Source organism: Podarcis filfolensis, assembly GCF_964270895.1.
Source record: "Podarcis filfolensis genome assembly, chromosome: 17".
NCBI lineage: Eukaryota > Metazoa > Chordata > Lepidosauria > Squamata > Lacertidae > Podarcis > Podarcis filfolensis.
The window spans coordinates 3,636,491-3,654,031 of NC_139621.1; the positions used below are offsets into that span (position 1 = coordinate 3,636,491).

The following is a 17,541-nucleotide window of genomic DNA, read 5'->3' on the forward strand; positions in this document are numbered from 1 at the left end:
ATTGCAATATAGTGAAATAACACAGTGTCTGAAATAACACAGGAAAAGCTGAAAAAGCAGCTGGGCTGTGGAGGGAGAGAGGAGCAACCAGGAGGAAGGGAAGGAGGCTGCCCACTTGCTTGGGCAAAGGAGCTCCTGCCCCCTCCCTCCCTCCCTCCCTCCCTCTGCAACCCAGCCTCAGCAGAGAGAGCCTGAGAAGGCGCTCCATCTGCCTGCCTGCCTGTGTGCTGGCCTTTGCCAAGCGGAGCAGGCTGCCTCTTTCCTCCTGACCCACCCAGCTTGCTCGGGCAAAGGCAAACATACAGGGAGTAAAATGCCCTGTGCTGGTGGCAGCCAGGGAGCCACAATGTATTGCCAGCTCAAAAATTCTGAAGCCAGTATCACGATTTGAACTTCATACCAGTTTCAGACTGTTATTGAACTGAAATATCACCCAGGTCTACCATCAGCCTTCATATCCTCCTGGATCAGCTCTGGGGAATAGGAATTTGGAGCACTGTGTTACGTTGGTTCTGAACCTGCCTTCAGGGCCAAGCCCAGAAAGGAGCATTGGGAGAGGGCCTTTTGGCCCCCTGGCGGCTGCGTTCTGTCAGTTCACCCTGAAAATTTATTTATTAATGTTTTGTTTCTCTTTTCCCTGATCCCCACCACGTCTGACCCCTGTTGCACTTCCCCTCCTCTTGCACTCCAACCTCCTCTTTCCCATGGTCCCTTCTTTCATTCATTTCCCCTAGATGCTAATGCAGAGACTTCTGAAACTGAGAACAAGGGGGGTATGTGCAGAAGGGCATATATCTGCGTCTCCAGAATACATGCATACGCTCCCAGACAGGCCAACCATGCATGCTAGACATGCATCCATGACACGTATGTCCCCACCAGCGAGAACATTAGAAGAGCCTGGCTGGGTCACGCCAGAGGTCCACCTAGTTCAGCAACCTTGTTCCTCTCAATGTCCAGCCAGATGCCCCTAAGAAGCTCACAAGCAGGGCATGAGGACAGCATCCCTAACACCACTGACCTCTTTGCCCTCCTAGCAGCTGTCAGTCAGAGGCATGCTGCTGCCACCTCACTATGTGACACTGACAACGTGCATTTCTAAGCATTCCCCTTCATCCTTGCACATTCTTAGAAGGCAGCAATTCCTCCACACACATAGATATGCACACACTAGGCCACTGCTCCCTTGAAGGGGCACTCCTGTCAGCTGTGATTGCAACACAGACAACCCACACTGCTGCCATTTAGGTTATTTGCTTGCTTGCTTGCTTGTTCATTACCTGCCATCCAACTTGCCGGAGGCGCACCAGGGTGGTTCGCTGCAACATTGCAACAGCAGCACAATCAATCCTTTTTAAAGCAGCACCATTAAAACCAAAAAGGAAAGCCTGGCAGGACAGCCCAGGGAATGTAGTTGATGCTGTCAAAGCCACAGCAGTTTATAATATATGGGTAGGGATGGAGGAGGAAGCAGCAGTGCTTGGATCTCACCTGATGGGAGCCAAGTGGATCATCATGACCAGACCATGGAGCCCACTTTAGAACTCACAATCCTACCAATTTGAGGGCCCAGCAATGCCAGCCTTGGTCCTCTGCCAAAAGCCCCTCCCATCTTTAGAAAGCTGCGAAGAATTCTGGAGCAGCTGATGTGACAGATCTTCTTGCTGCTGCTGCTGCTGCTGCTGCTGCTTCTTTCAGTGGAACAAAGCAAGTCCCCCTAGAAATAGCAGTATCTGGTGACCTTCTGTCACTCTCTGAGGGAATTGTATGGGGGGTGGGGACCGTGGCTGCCTCCATGGAAACACTGGGTTTACACAAAAACAGCACCAACTCCAACAGCCAAACCACAGAAACAGTAGCAAAAGTTCACATATGCACATTCCCATTCTCTCACAAAATAAGTTAAATTTTACCAGCTTTCTAAAGGTCCTCATAGGGCAATATTAATGGGCTTCCCTAAGAAACATCCTATATAGTAGGAAACATGCTGTTTTTCAGTGCATTTCACTTTAAATAACCAATAAACATATGCATATCTGTTGCTGTATTAATGCACACTTCATTATATCCATGTATTCTGCATGTACATCCAGGGCTTGCTATGGGTTGAGACAGAGTCAGTTGCTACCCCCTCTTTTTCAGAGGGATCTGCAGCTATCCCATTTCTTTTCAATGGATGCAGTTCAAGTCCAGCCTAACCAGACACTAAACTGTCCCACTTCCTTTTCTCTCTCACCTTGAGCACTGTGCACTAATAGTAACCTGCATCATGGTTAGCCTTAACCAGCTCCCACCCTCTGCACTTCTACAACCAATAAGATATCCAGCCTGGGCTATGTGCGTGGTTTTGTAGTGGGTGGAGCAGGAAATCTGCCAACTGACTCAGAAATGGAGCCTGCCATATTAAGTCCGTTTTCTTTCTCAGTAGATGCTCTGCCTGCCCATATGTCCTTGTAAAGCCACCTAGCCAGCTTCTTCCATGGGGCGAAGTGGGATGGGGTGGAATGTCTTGTTTGTCAATGCCCATGCTGTCTCCATACTGTGTGTTCTGTGCTGGTGCTGTGTTGTCTGTTCTCAAGCGTCCTGTGTTTGCGTTCCCTTCTTCTGTTGTAGGAAAGCAGCAGGATGGGGCAGTGGAGAATAATCAGAACAAAGGTAAAAATCCCGGGACACTCCCCCGACACATTTTGAATGCCTCCCCTGTAGTTCTACATTTAGCTAGAGTAGTATCCATAGTGGAAACAGTCATCACTAGGCTTTAACAGACTGATTCTAGATTTCCTAGCCGTATACGTAATTTGCATTCAGAAAACGGACATGTTTAAACAAAGCAAAGCAAGACCTTGTGTGACCAGAGGCAAAAGCATGCAGAGCTCCTGTTAGGGTTGTTATCTCTTGAAATACATAAGAGGTGGAGCTGGGTACTAAGCTTTCTAACTTGGGGAGCAAAGCCTAGAGCCAGCCTGCAATGGAGACAGGAGCAGAGCCCACTGAGGTTTGGGTGAGTTGTGGGCAGAGCCAGTGGCGTAGCGTGGGGGGTGCAGGGGGGGCCGGCCGCACCGGGCGCAACATCTGGGGGTTAGGGTTAGGGGGCGCAAATCCACGGGTTAGGGGGTGCAAATCCATGGGTTAGGGGGCGCAAATTACTTGCCTTGCCCCGGGTGCTGACAACCCACGCTACGCCGCTGGGCAGAGCCCATACATTCTGAACAAGTCTAGCGGTTGAGACTTTCTCATTTCAAGGCAAACGAGAAACCTCATTGATTTGTGACATGCACCATAACTGCACAAAACAACTTCAATTTTGTACATTACAAGGGTGGTATATTCAAATGAAGTGCTGTTAAAATGTTTTGACACATGTAATACATTATTTTCTTACAATTTCACAGTGGGTTCCTGATTTTAGAGGTCTTCAGACGGTAACCCTTGGTAGTACCCAGCACAAAACCTTTGTATTCACCTAAGCTGTACAGCTTAAAACACACACATGTGAATGAGGATTGAGGGGTAGAGTGATTTTGCCCCTTGTTTTTCTAGCAACTGGCCTAACAATCATAAAAGGTAGCCAAGCTGTATTTATCCTGGTCAGTTGGCAAGCGGGTACAATTTTTCCAACCTTTCACGCCAAGCTGCACCTCTCCACATTCTTCCTTCTGTGCAATTATGAAAGCAAGAGGGTTGATCTCCTCCTTCTGCCTCTGGTCACACTAAGAGAGTCCTTGGCCTGCCACGTGATGCTCAGAACAGGCAGAGCCAACACAACCGGGAAAGTTCCTGTAGTTGTTACAGAAGAATAAAAATATTCCCTGTTTACAGACAGGGGTGTACCAAAGTGCAGAGATTGCATATATTTGTCCGTTATTGGGCTGGAATTTAAACTCAGAGATTTTGGAACTCCAGTATTGGACCTGACACTCCTATGTTCATAGGAAATAATCGTCTTGTACAAAGGCTAGTGGGAGAGTGTTATCAAAATACATGTTGGCATGTCAGACAGTGTTGGGTATTTGTAATCACAAGGGATAGGAATGGAGTGCATATGTGCACACACATGCACGCCTGTGTTTCTCTTGGTTCAATAGCCATGTATGTAAGTATTAGAAAGTGCTGTCCAACTGAGCACAAGCTTTTTTGAACCTACCATATAAGAATTGTTCACCTGAATTGTGCACTAGAAGGACTTTCCTCTAAAGGACTCTAGGAATTGTAGTTTTGTGTGAAGATGCTAAGATTTTTGTCTAAAACATCTCATTCAGGGAACCACGATTCCCAGAGTTCACTGGGAGAAGCTATGACAATTAAACCACATTTAGTTCCACTTTCTCTACATGGGAGATATTCCTGTGATAAGACTGCACTAGAGTGGCTGTATATATTTTTGCACAGCTAGGGTGTATTGTGGGTTGAGAGAAAATGTGAAAGAGGCAACAAGAGACAGTGTGGATGCCTGTGTGTGCTGCCTTCTGCGGACAGATCTGAAACTGGTCCTCTAAGAAACCAGCTCTTCACTCGACTTTACCCTAGGAGGAGGCAAATTCCTATTTCCCCCAAGGAAGCATCTGGAACAGGGGAATGGAACATCAGGCCAGGGGCCAAATCTAGCTTTCCACTCCTCTCTGTCTGGCCCTCAGCAGGACTCTCCCCAATGCACCCCCTCCTCAAGTGCATTGGCTGCTTGAATGTGTCCATGAACTCTTGCTTGCCTCTTGCTTGCTTGGGGGGAGGTACGAGAGAGAGGCGGGGACTCCTGGGTGATTGTTGCTGTTCTCTTTTGCATGGCTGGAAAGTGGCATATTGTACAAAGTCACACCTGTTGCCCCATGGGCTTTTGTCTTTGGCCCCGATCACCACCAGGATGCAGCCCCCAGAAGGGGAAGGCTTCCCCATCCCTGATGGCACCAGATGTGCTGCAGGGAAGGGAGCCCCACTAGAGCAGTCAGGGGATGGGGCTGCCACTTTTTCTGTGACCCAGACCCTTGTTGACATCAGCATGTGACACAGAAATTCAGCTGGTGGTTGCTTTTTTGGGGGGAGATATGTGGAAAACCTCATCTGCCATAGAATTTAGAGTTGGAAAGGGCCTTGGAAGTCATTAGAGGACCCTAAGGGAAGGGCTGTAGCTCAGTGATAGAGCATGCAAGAAGGTCCCAGGTTCAGTCCCCACTGGCATCTCCAGGTAGGGCTGAGAGAGACTCCTGCCTGAAATCCTGGAGAGCTGCTGCCAGCCAGTGTAGACAATATTGAGCTACATGGACCAAAGGTAGAAGGCAGCTTCCTGTATCATCTTATCCAACCCTCTGCTCAATGCATGAATCTTGCAATGGCAGCGCCCCTGACAGATGGCTGCCCAGCTCCTGCTTCAGTATCTTATTTCTAGTGCCTCAGGACGCTGTTTAGCAGCACAAGAGCAGGATGGCTTTTTTGTTTGTTTGTTTTTGTTTTGTTTTGTGTCAATCCTAGCTGTAGGATTAATATGAAATTAGGGTGGGACAGATATTCTTCCCTTATGGGTAAACCAGTGTTGTGCTCCCCCTCTCTCTCTGCAGCCAAAAAGCAGGATGGGGCAGTTGCCATGGAGATGCAACCCCTGAAAAGTGCAGAGGGTGGTGAGATGGAAGAGCGAGAGAAGAAGAAAGCCAGTGTGCCCAAAAAAGAGAAATCTGTCCTGCAAGGGAAGCTCACCAAACTGGCTGTGCAGATCGGGAAAGCAGGTACGTTGGGATGCCGTCTCACAGGACCAAGCAGAGCGACCCGTGTTGAGAAATAGCAGGAGGGTGGCCTTTCTTATGGGATGGGAAACAAGATGCAGCTAGGCCTTTGTGCTCTGCATGACAAAAAGAAATGAATTCCTCTTCTCCTCCCCCCCCCCAAACAAAAGAAGAAGAACAAAAGCAAGTTCTGCATGGATTTATTTCCTTTTATTTTGAACCATTTATTTCTCTCTTTTTACACTTTTGATCATTCAGGTTTTATCAATGTTTAGGAGGGACAATTAAATGAAATGTCTTGGTTATTGGAGCCCCAACCAGAAGCAATGAAAACCCTATTCAGCCTCTCCTCTGTCTTCTGAGGTTTCATCAGGCATTGACCACTTTGAGGCATATCTTCATAACCATGACAAGGACTAGAAACAGAGATTCTCAGGAAGCTGAATTTGACACACAGCTTTTTCCCATAGGGACTGGAGGTGGTGATGCCCAATGCATCATTGACCTGCCCCATTTTGGAGAACTCTTTCAATTAGTAATGTTGTGTGACCCAGTCCCCACTTTGCTCTGCAGAGAAATGGGTCTCTCCTTAAGCCTTGCGTGGTCCGGTCCAGTGGTGGACCTACATTTTGGGGGCCCTGAAGCTTGAACTATTGGGGGGGCCTTCACAACCAGCAACAAGGTCCGGGTAACCACTGCTATCTTCTTCAGTGGGGTTGTTCCATGGCAGATCTCCACAAATCTTCTGTGAGTGCAATTTTTGGTATCCGCTTAAGTACTTTCATGAACTCATTGTTATTCATCTCAGTGGTCTTGACCTGTGTTAAAAAGGGGAAAGAATTAGCAGCCAACTTAATGCAATCCTCCACCTTTACAACATCTGTGCTACAGACTCAAACTTGGGATTTTTGAAATACTGTATATACAACAAAAAATTAATAAATTTGAGTTGTACTAGACCCATTTTTTAAAGCAATGTGCACTAAATTCACTTCTGGGACCCCTCAGGGATTAGGGATCATTAGTTTCATAGTCCCCTTCATGGATCACTGGCGAAGGAGCTTGAAGAACTCAGAGAAGCTATGAACTATGCCGAGCAGGGCACCCAAGATGAACAGGTCATAGTGGAGAGTTTTGACCAAACGTGATCCACCTGGAGGAGGAACCGGCAAGCCACTCCAGTATCCCTGCCAAGAAAACTCCATGGACAAAGACAACAGGCATATAAAAGTTATGACGCTGGAAGATGAGCCCCTCAGGTCAGAAGGCGTCCAACATGCTACTGGGGAAGAGCGGAGGACAAGTACAAGTAGATCCAGAGCTGATGAAGCGGCTGGGCTAAAGCCGAAAGGACGTTCAGTTGCGGATATGCCTGGAAGCGAAAGGAAAGTCCAATGCTGTAAAGAAAAATATTGCATAGGAACCTGGAATGTAAGAACCATGAACCTGGGTAAGTTGGATGTGGTCAAAAATGAGATGGCAAGAATAAATATTGACATCCTGGGCATCAGTGAACTAAAATGGACAGGAATGGGTGAATTCAGTTCGGATGACCATCATATCTACTACTGTGGGCAAGAAACCCGCAAAAGAAATGGAGTGGCCCTCATAGTCAACAAAAGAGTGGCAAAAGCTGTACTGGGATGCAATCTCAAAAATGATAGAATGATCTCGATACGAATCCAAGGCAGACCTTTTAACATAACAGTAATCCAAGTTTATGCACCAACTACTGGTGCTGAAGAAACTGAAATTGACCAATTCTATGAAGACTTACAACACCTTATAGAAGCGACACCAAAGAAGGATGTTCTTCTCATTATAGGGGATTGGAATGCTAAAGTAGGGAATCAAGAGATAAAAGGAACAATGGGCAAGTTTGGCCTTGGAGAGCAAAATGAAGCAGGGCAAAGGCTAATAGAGTTCTGTCAAGAGAACAAGCTGGTCATCACAAACACGCTTTTCCAACAACACAAGAGACGACTCTACACGTGGACATCACCAGATGGGCAGCATCGAAATCAGATTGATTATATTCTCTGCAGCCAAAGATGGAGAAGCTCAATACAGTCAGCAAAAACAAGACCTGGAGCTGACTGTGGCTCGGATCATCAGCTTCTTATAGCAAAATTCAAGCTTAAACTGAAGAAAGTAGGAAAAACCACTGGGCCGGTAAGATACAATCTAAATCAAATCCCTTATGAATACACAGTGGAAGTGAGGAACAGGTTTAAGGATTTAGATTTGCTAGACAGAGTGCCTGAAGAACTATGGATGGAGGCTCGCAACATTATACAGGAGGCAGCAACGAAAACCATCCCAATGAAAAGGAAATGCAAGAAAGCAAAGTGGCTGTCCAATGAGGCCTTACAAATAGCGGGGGAGAGAAGGCAAGCAAAATGTGAGGGAGATAGAGAAAGATACAGGAAATTGAATGCAGATTTCCAAAAAATAGCAAGGAGAGACAAGAAGGCCTTCTTAAACGAGCAATGCAAAGAAATAGAGGAAAACAACAGAATGGGAAGAACCAGAGATCTGTTCAAGAAAATTGGAGATATGAAAGGAACATTTCGTTCAAAGATTGCCATAATAAAGGACAAAAGTGGTAAGGACCTAACAGAAGCAGAAGACATCAAGAAGAGGTGGCAAGAATACACAGAGGAATTATACCAGAAAGAAATGGATGCCTCGTACACCCCAGGTAGTGGGGTTGCTGACCTTGAGCCAGACATCCTGGAGAGTGAAGTCAAATGGGCTTTAGAAAGCACTGCAAATAACAAGGCCAGTGGAAGTGATGGTATTCCAGCTGAACTATTTAAAATTTTAAAAGATGATGCTGTTAAGGTGCTACACTCAATATGCCAGCAAGTTTGGAAAACTCAGCAGTGGCCAGAGGATTGGAGAAGATCAGTCTACATCCCAATCCCAAAGAAGGGCAGTGTCAAAGAATGCTCCAACTACTGCACAATTGCACTCATTTCACACGCTAGCAAGGTTATGCTTAAAATTCTACAAGGAAGGCTCAAGCAGTATGTGGACCGAGAACTCCCAGAAGTGCAAGCTGGATTTAGAAGAGGCAGAGGAACCAGAGACCAAATTGCAAACATGCACTGGATTATGGAGAAAGCCAGAGAGTTCCAGAAAGACATCTACTTCTGCTTCATTGACTATGCAAAAGCCTTTGACTGTGTTGACCACAGCAAACTATGGCAAGTTCTTAAAGAAATGGGAGTGCCTGATCACCTCATCTGTCTCCTGAGAAATCTCTATGTGGGACAAGAAGCTACAGTTAGAACTGGATATGGAACAACTGATTGGTTCAAAATTGGGAAAGGAGTACGACAAGGCTGTATATTGTCTCCCTGGTTATTTAACTTATATGCAGAATTCATCATGCGAAAGGCTGGACTGGATGAATCCCTAGCCGGAATTAAGATTGCTGGAAGAAATATCAACAACCTCAGATATGCAGATGACACAACCTTGATGGCAGAAAGTGAGGAGGAATTAAAGAACCTTTTATTGAGGGTAAAAGAGGAGAGCTCAAAATATGGTCTGAAGCTCAACATCAAAAAAACGAAGATCATGGCCACTGGTCCCATCACCTCCTGGCAAATAGAAGGAGAAGAAATGGAGGCAGTGAGAGATTTTACTTTCTTGGGTTCCATGATCACTGCAGATGGTGACAGCAGCCACGAAATTAAGAGACGCCTGCTTCTTGGGAGGAAAGCAATGACCAACCTAGACAGCATCTTAAAAAGTAGAGACATCACCTTGCCAACAAAGGTCCGTATAGTTAAAGCTCTGGTTTTCCCAGTAGTGATGTATGGAAGTGAGAGCTGGACCATAAAGAAGGCTGATCGTCGAAGAATTGATGCTTTTGAATTATGGTGCTGGAGGAGACTCTTGAGAGTCCCATGGACTGCAAGAAGATCAAACCTCTCCATTCTTAAGGAAATCAGCCCTGAGTGCTCACTGGAAGGACAGATCGTGAAGCTGAGGCTCCAATACTTTGGCCACCTCATGAGAAGAGAAGACTCCCTGGAAAAGACCCTGATGTTGGGAAAGATGGAGGGCACAAGGAGAAGGGGATGACAGAGGACGAGATGGTTGGATAGTGTCTTCGAAGCTACAAACATGAGTCTGACTAAACTGCGGGAGGCAGTGGAAGACAGAAGTGCCTGGCGTGCTCTGGTCCATGGGGTCACGAAGAGTCGGACACGACTAAACGACTAAACAACAACAACAAGTTTCATAGTAGATCTGCCTGGTCTGGTGATTGAGAGGAGACAATGGGCACTTGGCTGCCTCAATTATCTAGAATGGAAATCACACCTAACTCGCTAAGGTGAAGGTGGGAAATCAGTTTTTTCTTATCTGAGGAAGGTCAAAAGAACTTTGTGAACAAAGAGAACTGAATAGTGTTTAGTTTGAATTTGGGTTGCAAAAAAGTGGTTAAAAACTCAGTTGTTGCAGCGAGGCAGCACTGATCACCTGTTTGCTTCCTCTGGCACCTCCATAAATCAATTTGCATATTTGTAAATAACAAGTCTCCAGTGCTCAGTTCTCCAAAAATATCTGTGACCTGTGAAGGCTGCCCCCAATTTCTCACTGCTCAACTTAGATATGAAACAATATAAAAGAGGTTACCCATTGATCCTCTTTCTCCTCCACCCCATAACCTTGCAAGTTTCTGAACATTTTAATTCCTTTGCCTTTCTAGATAGCCTGCTCCTATCAACCATTGTCTTAGCAGAAAATACCTGACGTGGCTTTGGGGACTGAATGAGTAATGTGCAAAGGGGCCTTGCAAAGGAGACTTAGGATGTGGACACACTTTCTGTCTGTAGTGCAAAAATGTAGTTTTTTTGAATATGGAATCATTCGTGCTAATCCTCAACAAAAATTCTAGAATGATCCTGCTGCCCGCAAGGGTAGGTGGGATTCCTTGATAACGTGCTTGAAATCCCTCAGTTAGGTTATCCACACCTTTTCCTTCCTGCACATGCCCAGGTGAATGAAGAATTGGTAATTGTGACCTTGTTATGCCCACAACATTGTTAGGCAGGTGTGGATACACACTCATTACTGGGACTGACTCCGTCCATTTTCAAATGGACATGGGAGGGGTGAGGTGTATCGCAAAATCAATTTGCATTGAGCCTTTATTTTTGGAATTGTGAAAAGCTATTTTCAGGGGCATAAAATGTGCAATATGTCCTGAATGTGTGTAGACTAGATAGAAAAAAAAGATCTCAGTGAGCATTGAATATAATGTTGTGTATACACAGCCTTAGTTTCAATTCCTCGTGTTCTGGCTTTAGAGCCAGAATATTCTTAAAGTATGGAACTTGGGCTGGGTGGGTGATCGCAGGTACTCAGGCTTAGGTCTAACTGTCACACCTGACTTTCCGTTTCTCTTTCTTTCTCTTACTCCTGCCAGGGCTGGTGATGTCAGCCATCACTGTCATCATCCTGGTTCTGTATTTTGTTATTGAGACATTTGTAATCGATGGGAAGGTATGGTTGGCTGAGTGCACCCCTGTCTATGTGCAATACTTTGTCAAGTTCTTCATTATTGGTGTCACTGTCCTGGTCGTGGCCGTCCCTGAAGGCCTCCCATTGGCCGTCACTATCTCCTTAGCCTATTCTGTGAAGGTAAGAATCAAATTTTCAGTGTCTGGCATACATCACAGGGTTGGTACCCTTCCCGGGTGAGAGGTTATCTCTGAAATACCAGGTTGGCAAAAGTAGTGCCCTCTGATAGTTGTCTCTTACAAATTAAGGTATAGCATTGATGTGGTAGACTTCAATGGGAATTAGATGCATGGTGTTTTAGATCCTTCTATGTTTTGTTTCTGCTCTGCCCTCAGTAGAAGATCTGTTAGATTCAGTCAAGAAGGGTGCCAGGCCTGGGGTCTAGCTTACAGCAGGTACCAAAGAATCCGGGTCTGACCTTGATAAGGCCATAGACATGCTAGACAGGAGGCATAGTCATGAACAGGCTACAGGTCAGGAAAATAGGAGTGTCCATTTCCCTAGGTCAGGAAGGCTGCAGCTCAAACTGGAAGCTTGTATAGGAGCTAGAGGCCCACCAGGCCCTGGTCCAAGCAGTTGTCTCTCTGCACTTCCCCTTCCCCTGGATAGCCTCATGTGCAAGCATTTCAGCAGCATCTCTGAAGTTCCTGCCCAGCTCTCTGTCTCCATTGCTCCTTGACCCTAGGGTGGGAAATAAGGGGCAGAGTGGCAACTGGTGTAAGGTATCTCCAGTCCTGACGCGGGTGGCGCTGTGGGTAAAACCTCAGTGCCTAGGACTTGCCGATCGTATGGTCGGCGGTTCGAATCCCCGTGGCGGGGTGAGCTCCCGTCTTTCGGTCCTAGCTCCTGCCCACCTAGCAGTTCAAAAGCACTCCTGAGTGCAAGTAGATAAATAGGTACCGCTTTATAGCAGGAAGGTAAACGGCGTTTCCGTGTGCTGCGCTGGTGCTGGCTCACCAGAACAGCTTCGTCACGCTGGCCACGTGACCCGGAAGTGTCTTCGGACAGCGCTGGCTCCCGGCCTCTTAAGTGAGATGAGCGCACAACTCTAGAGTCGGACACGACTGGCCCGTATGGGCAGGGGTACCTTTACCTTTACCTTATCTCCAGTCCTGGGGCAAATATGTCCAGATGTGTTGGTTTATTGGGGTCATTGGTAGTATGAAGATCGTTGGAGGGTCCTGCTCCCCTTGGTCCTCATCAGGTTCAAAGTCTGTGTTGGCTGAACCATGACACAGAAGCAGAAGAGGCTGGAGGTCAAATACTGCATTAGATATATGATGTAAAGGGAGGTGGTTCAGGGCTAGTATGATGTTAGGCAAAGCAAGAGAGAGTCTGCATTGCTGGCTGAAGGGAAGCATTTTTCAGATGACTTGACATGCTTAGAAGGAATGGCTGGTGCCTCTGCATATTTTGGGATGTCAGCTGACTGTGGGGTCAGCTGACAGCCTAGATGGTAGCTGACTGTGTGAGGTCCTGGTTCAACACACACCCCTCAGCACCTTAGAGGAAGACGCAAGGGTGCAGCTAAACTCCTGATCTCATTCTTTGACTGCAGAAAATGATGAAGGACAATAACCTGGTTCGACACCTGGATGCCTGTGAGACCATGGGCAATGCCACTGCCATCTGCTCTGACAAGACAGGCACCTTGACCACCAATCGCATGACCGTTGTGCAGTCCTACATGGGTGACACTCACTACAAGGAGACCCCTGACCCCAGCAACCTTACACCCAAGAATCTGGATCTGCTTGTGCACGCCATCGCCATCAACAGTGCCTACACCACCAAGATACTAGTGAGTGGGGGCCAGGGATGCCCCACTGCATCCTCAGGCTAGATAGGCCAGTGCTGCAATACTACCTTTGGCTGCCATTTGAATGTTAGGGCAGCTCAGAAGGATGGAACTCATAAATGTTGTGGAAGACTCTGGCATATTCTCTTGGTCCACTGTAAATGTTACTTTGCCCCCATCATTTATAAAGCAAGGGAGAAATATCTGTTTTAAGAGCTGGTATGGTATATGAGGATGTGGGTGGCGCTGTGGGTTAAACCACAGAGCCTAGGACTTGCCAATCAGAAGGTCGGCGGTTCGAATCCCTGCGATGGGGTGAGCTCCTGTTGCTCAGTCCCTGCTCCTGGCAACCTAGCAGTTCGAAAGCACGTCAAAGTGCAAGTAGATAAATAGGTACCCCTCCGGCGAAAAGGTAAACGGCGTTTCCGTGCACTCCTCTGGTTCGCCAGAAGCGGCTTTGTCATGCTGGCCACATGAGCCGGAAGCTGTACGCCGGCTCCCTTGGCCAATAAAGTGAGATGAGCGCCGCAACCCCAGAGTCGTCCGCGACTGGACCTAATGGTCAGGGGTCCCTTTACCTTTATGGCATATGAGTGAGAGAGGATCTGAACCCTCCTGATTCCTTGGGTTTACCTCCTTGCAATCTGCTTCCCAGACACTTTCCCCCCCCAGCAAGGCTCCAGTACAGGATATAAACCCAGTTAGAATAAAAAGTGTCTAGTAGATTGGCATAGGATTTTCCCTTTTTATGTTATTGCAGGATGAACAATAATGCTCTTTTAACTTTCTAATGTGTTTTTACTTTTGTATTACACACGCTTTCCTAATTGTAAGTAACTTTGAGATATTTTATGTAGTAAGCAATGAATAAATGCAATGATAATCATAAACATAAATAAAATAAGGAAGAGAGCCTGCAGGAAGATAGACAGAGGATTTGGGGAGGATTCAACTCTCCTCACCTGCATTCTGCATAATTACGTTGGTTACACAGCTGTATTTCTGTTGTTGTGCTCCCCAAGTAACCCTGGGAATTGTAGTTTGAGGACACTAATAACTTTTGATCAGAAAGTTGTAATCCACTACAGTTCCCCAAAATCCATGCGGAGAGGAAGCCACAGTATAAATGTATAGTGTGGATATGCCTCCAAATTCAAGGCCTGTTGCAGGGCTGTGGTTATGGGATCCCAAAACTTTCAGCCCATTGGTGGAGGAAACGAATGAGGTTTCAAGAACTGAAGAATGAGGCTCTCCTTCTTATTCTCTACTTCCTTCAGCCTCCAGAGAAAGAAGGGGGCTTGCCACGCCAGGTCGGCAACAAGACGGAGTGTTCACTGCTGGGCTTTGTGCTTGACCTGCGGCGTGACTACCAGCCTGTGCGTGAACAGATCCCTGAGGAGAAGCTCTACAAGGTTTACACCTTTAATTCTGTCCGCAAATCCATGAGCACCGTCATCTGCATGCCTGATGGCGGCTACCGCCTCTTCAGCAAAGGCGCTTCTGAAATCGTCCTTAAAAAGTGAGTCTGCGCTCCCTTGTATGAGTTTAAATGATGCCCACACAAGTTGTTGCTACTGCCCCGGAATTAACTGAGTGCTCATTCTAGCTCTGAAATTTGCACCAGCATAACAACAACACTTGAGAATACACGATAATGTATGCACAGTATCATGCAGTCCTTTGGCAGCATCTCTGCCCTGCTCTTCAACTCCAAAAATGCTTTCAGAGTTGCTCACAATTTAAAACCAATGAAAAGAGCAAATTTTACTAAAACAAGAAAGCCGCAGAGAAGTATACAACACTAATGGCGGTGATGTTAGGGGACACAAAAAACTCAGTAAGTTCAAACAGTTTCAAATTATATTTTAAGAAGTAAGGCACATAAAAAGGTCTTCAGATGGGGGAAAGGAAATTTCAGGGCACTTTTGGACTACTGGATGTCAGTACTGTACTGAGAAGGTTGCCTTACTTCAGAAGGCAGTGAGACCATTGAGAATGTCAAGAAGTCAGAGCCTGGTCTCTGCAGCCACAGCAGGTGCTATGATTCTCCAGTGGCTTGACTTCATACCTGGAGGTGCACTCCATTGTCTATTGCAACAGATGGATGCCAACAAAAGTAATCACACTGGAAGTGTTCCCCATCTTAGATTTGTGCAGCTGCTTATTCCTGCCTAAGTGTAAAACCTTACATTTGGCCCTATATTACAATTCCTATTGTTAGTTTTGGCCCAGTTCTCCAGTCTGTTAAGGTTGTTTTGAATCCCGATGCTGTCTTTGGTGGCGTTAGCTATCCCGCCCCCAGTTGGAGGTCATCTGCAAATTTGAGGAGCATCACCTCAATTCCTCTATCCAAGTTGTGTATTAAGATGTTGAACAACAACAGGCCTAGAACAGAACCCTGAGGCACCCCTTCAGGCGCAAGTAATAAGGAGCCTGGTGGACCAAGCTGCTGCATATCATGTGTGGCAAAGCTGCATATTCCAGAGAAAATAATCCTCCGTAAACTGTTCCTCTTTACCCCTTTTCCAGGTGCACAAACATTCTCAACAGTAATGGGGAGTTGCGCACCTTCCGGCCCCGTGACCGAGATGAAATGGTGAAAAAGGTGATAGAGCCCATGGCATGTGATGGACTGAGGACTATCTGCATAGCCTACCGTGATTTCCCAGCAGGGAAGGAGCCCGAATGGGACAGTGAGAACGATATTGTAATAGACTTGACGTGCATTGCTGTGGTGGGAATTGAGGATCCCGTGCGGCCTGAGGTAACAGCTAAACTAGGGTGCCTTTTCTGTGAATAAATCCCTGTCTGTCCCTTGGGACTTACAGCCCATCCTGAGTGTTTTCTGGGTGAGGAGAATTGATTCCAGTTCTAAGATCTCAGACAGATAGGAGCACAGGACCCCTGCTAATAACAATGACAAAAAAATGGATTTCAACCACCTGCATGATACAGTAGATAGTATGTTGGACTTGGACCCAGGGAGAACTTTGCTAATGTTCCACGAATGCTGCAGTTCTGCTGAATGGCACAACAACAACAACAACAACAACAACAACAACAACAACAACAACCCAGAATTTGTTGCAGAATTCAGCGTCCTAAGAATTTCTGCTTTTATATTTTTAGGCAAAATGGGGATCATGTTTCTACTTCTCATGGCAGCAAAAGCATAACTAGCAATGCCTACTGAAATTTTAGAAGCCAGAGAGTAGTTGGAGAAGGAATTCCCATGATTAGCAAAATTAGCAGAATAACTTGCAAATGTAAGAAAATTTGTGCCATTTCCTTCATTTGAGTAATATATAGAAGTCAGCTTTACATGGCTTCTTGTTTGTTCCAGGAAGCACCAAGAGAAAGGACCAAGAAGAGGGTGGGGGAGAGACTGATCCTCTCTGGTAACTTGAGCTCAGGGCTCAGGTTAACCCTTTCATGCATGTGAGGGAGTCAATAACTGTATATTACAACAAAACCAGCTAGCAGTTTCAATATGGGGGCAAGTGATCGCTCAGCAAACATGTTGAATTGCAGAAAATCAACGTGAGCCCTGTGCCTCCTTTGCAGGTGCCAGATGCCATTCGCAAATGCCAACGTGCCGGCATCACAGTTCGCATGGTGACAGGAGACAACATAAACACAGCCCGGGCCATTGCCGCCAAGTGTGGCATCATCCAGCCAGGGGAGGACTTCTTGTGCCTAGAAGGAAAGGAGTTCAACCGGCGGATCCGCAATGAAAAGGGAGAGGTGACTGAATAAATTATTTTAAGTGTCTGGAATGGTGCTGCTCCTAAAATTCCAGGGTGATTCTATGATTATCAATAGCAGTGCAAAGGGATAGCAGATTTGAGCCTTCATTTCTAGACCACTGATCATCTAGGTTGCTGTCCTCTGCACATGTTCCAGCTTGCTCTCCTTTGCACACGTTCCACCTTCTTAAATTGTGGTGCCCAGAATTGGACACAGTATTCCATCATCATCACTTTTACTTTGTATACCATCTTTACAAGCGGTTTACAGGCGGTTTACAAGCTGAAGAAACAAAGAATGTACACCTTATAACAATCCAATGCAATACAATACAAAAATGTGATAATAAAACATAACTTTAAAACACGCAATAAAATATTCCAGGTGTGGTCTGACCAAGGCAGAATACAATTGTGCTATTATTTCCCTTGATCTGGTCACTAGACTGTTGATGCCACCTAGAATAGCACCTCTTCTTCTTCTTTTTCTTCTTCTTCTTCTTCTTCTTCTTCTTCTTCTTCTTCGCTGCTGTTGACTCATGTTAAGCGTGTGGTTTACTAAGATCCCTAGGACCTTTTTCACATTCTCTCCTGGTCAACCTTATGAGGGCCACATGCCAATGGTGGGAGGGGCCAGAGGCAAAAGTCGGGCAAGTATTAACTGTGACTTTTACTTTTGCACACCAGGCTAGTTTCTTCATGCTGACACACCCCTCACTATCTTCCATCCAGGCAAGCAAGTAGCATT

The 17,541-nt window shown here is 46.2% G+C and overlaps 1 protein-coding gene across 9 annotated transcripts in view; it reads left to right on the forward strand.

The window, feature by feature from the left end:
* The window catches only part of ATP2B3 (ATPase plasma membrane Ca2+ transporting 3), a gene marked incomplete at its 3' end in the record, with an annotated part of 123,378 nt that overhangs the window by 70,200 nt on the left and 35,637 nt on the right, over positions 1–17,541 (forward strand). For 5 of the 9 annotated variants that reach the window (XM_083592380.1, XM_083592379.1, XM_083592384.1 and 2 more), the window contains 7 exons: positions 2,614–2,655; positions 5,550–5,714; positions 11,155–11,369; positions 12,808–13,050; positions 14,325–14,566; positions 15,577–15,811; positions 16,612–16,791. In XM_083592380.1, coding sequence (XP_083448506.1) covers positions 2,614–2,655; positions 5,550–5,714; positions 11,155–11,369; positions 12,808–13,050; positions 14,325–14,566; positions 15,577–15,811; positions 16,612–16,791 — 1,322 coding nt within the window. The remainder of the gene's footprint in view (positions 1–2,613; positions 2,656–5,549; positions 5,715–11,154; positions 11,370–12,807; positions 13,051–14,324; positions 14,567–15,576; positions 15,812–16,611; positions 16,792–17,541) is intronic. The other 4 variants (XM_083592382.1, XM_083592381.1, XM_083592383.1 and 1 more) reach the window with 1 other exon arrangement.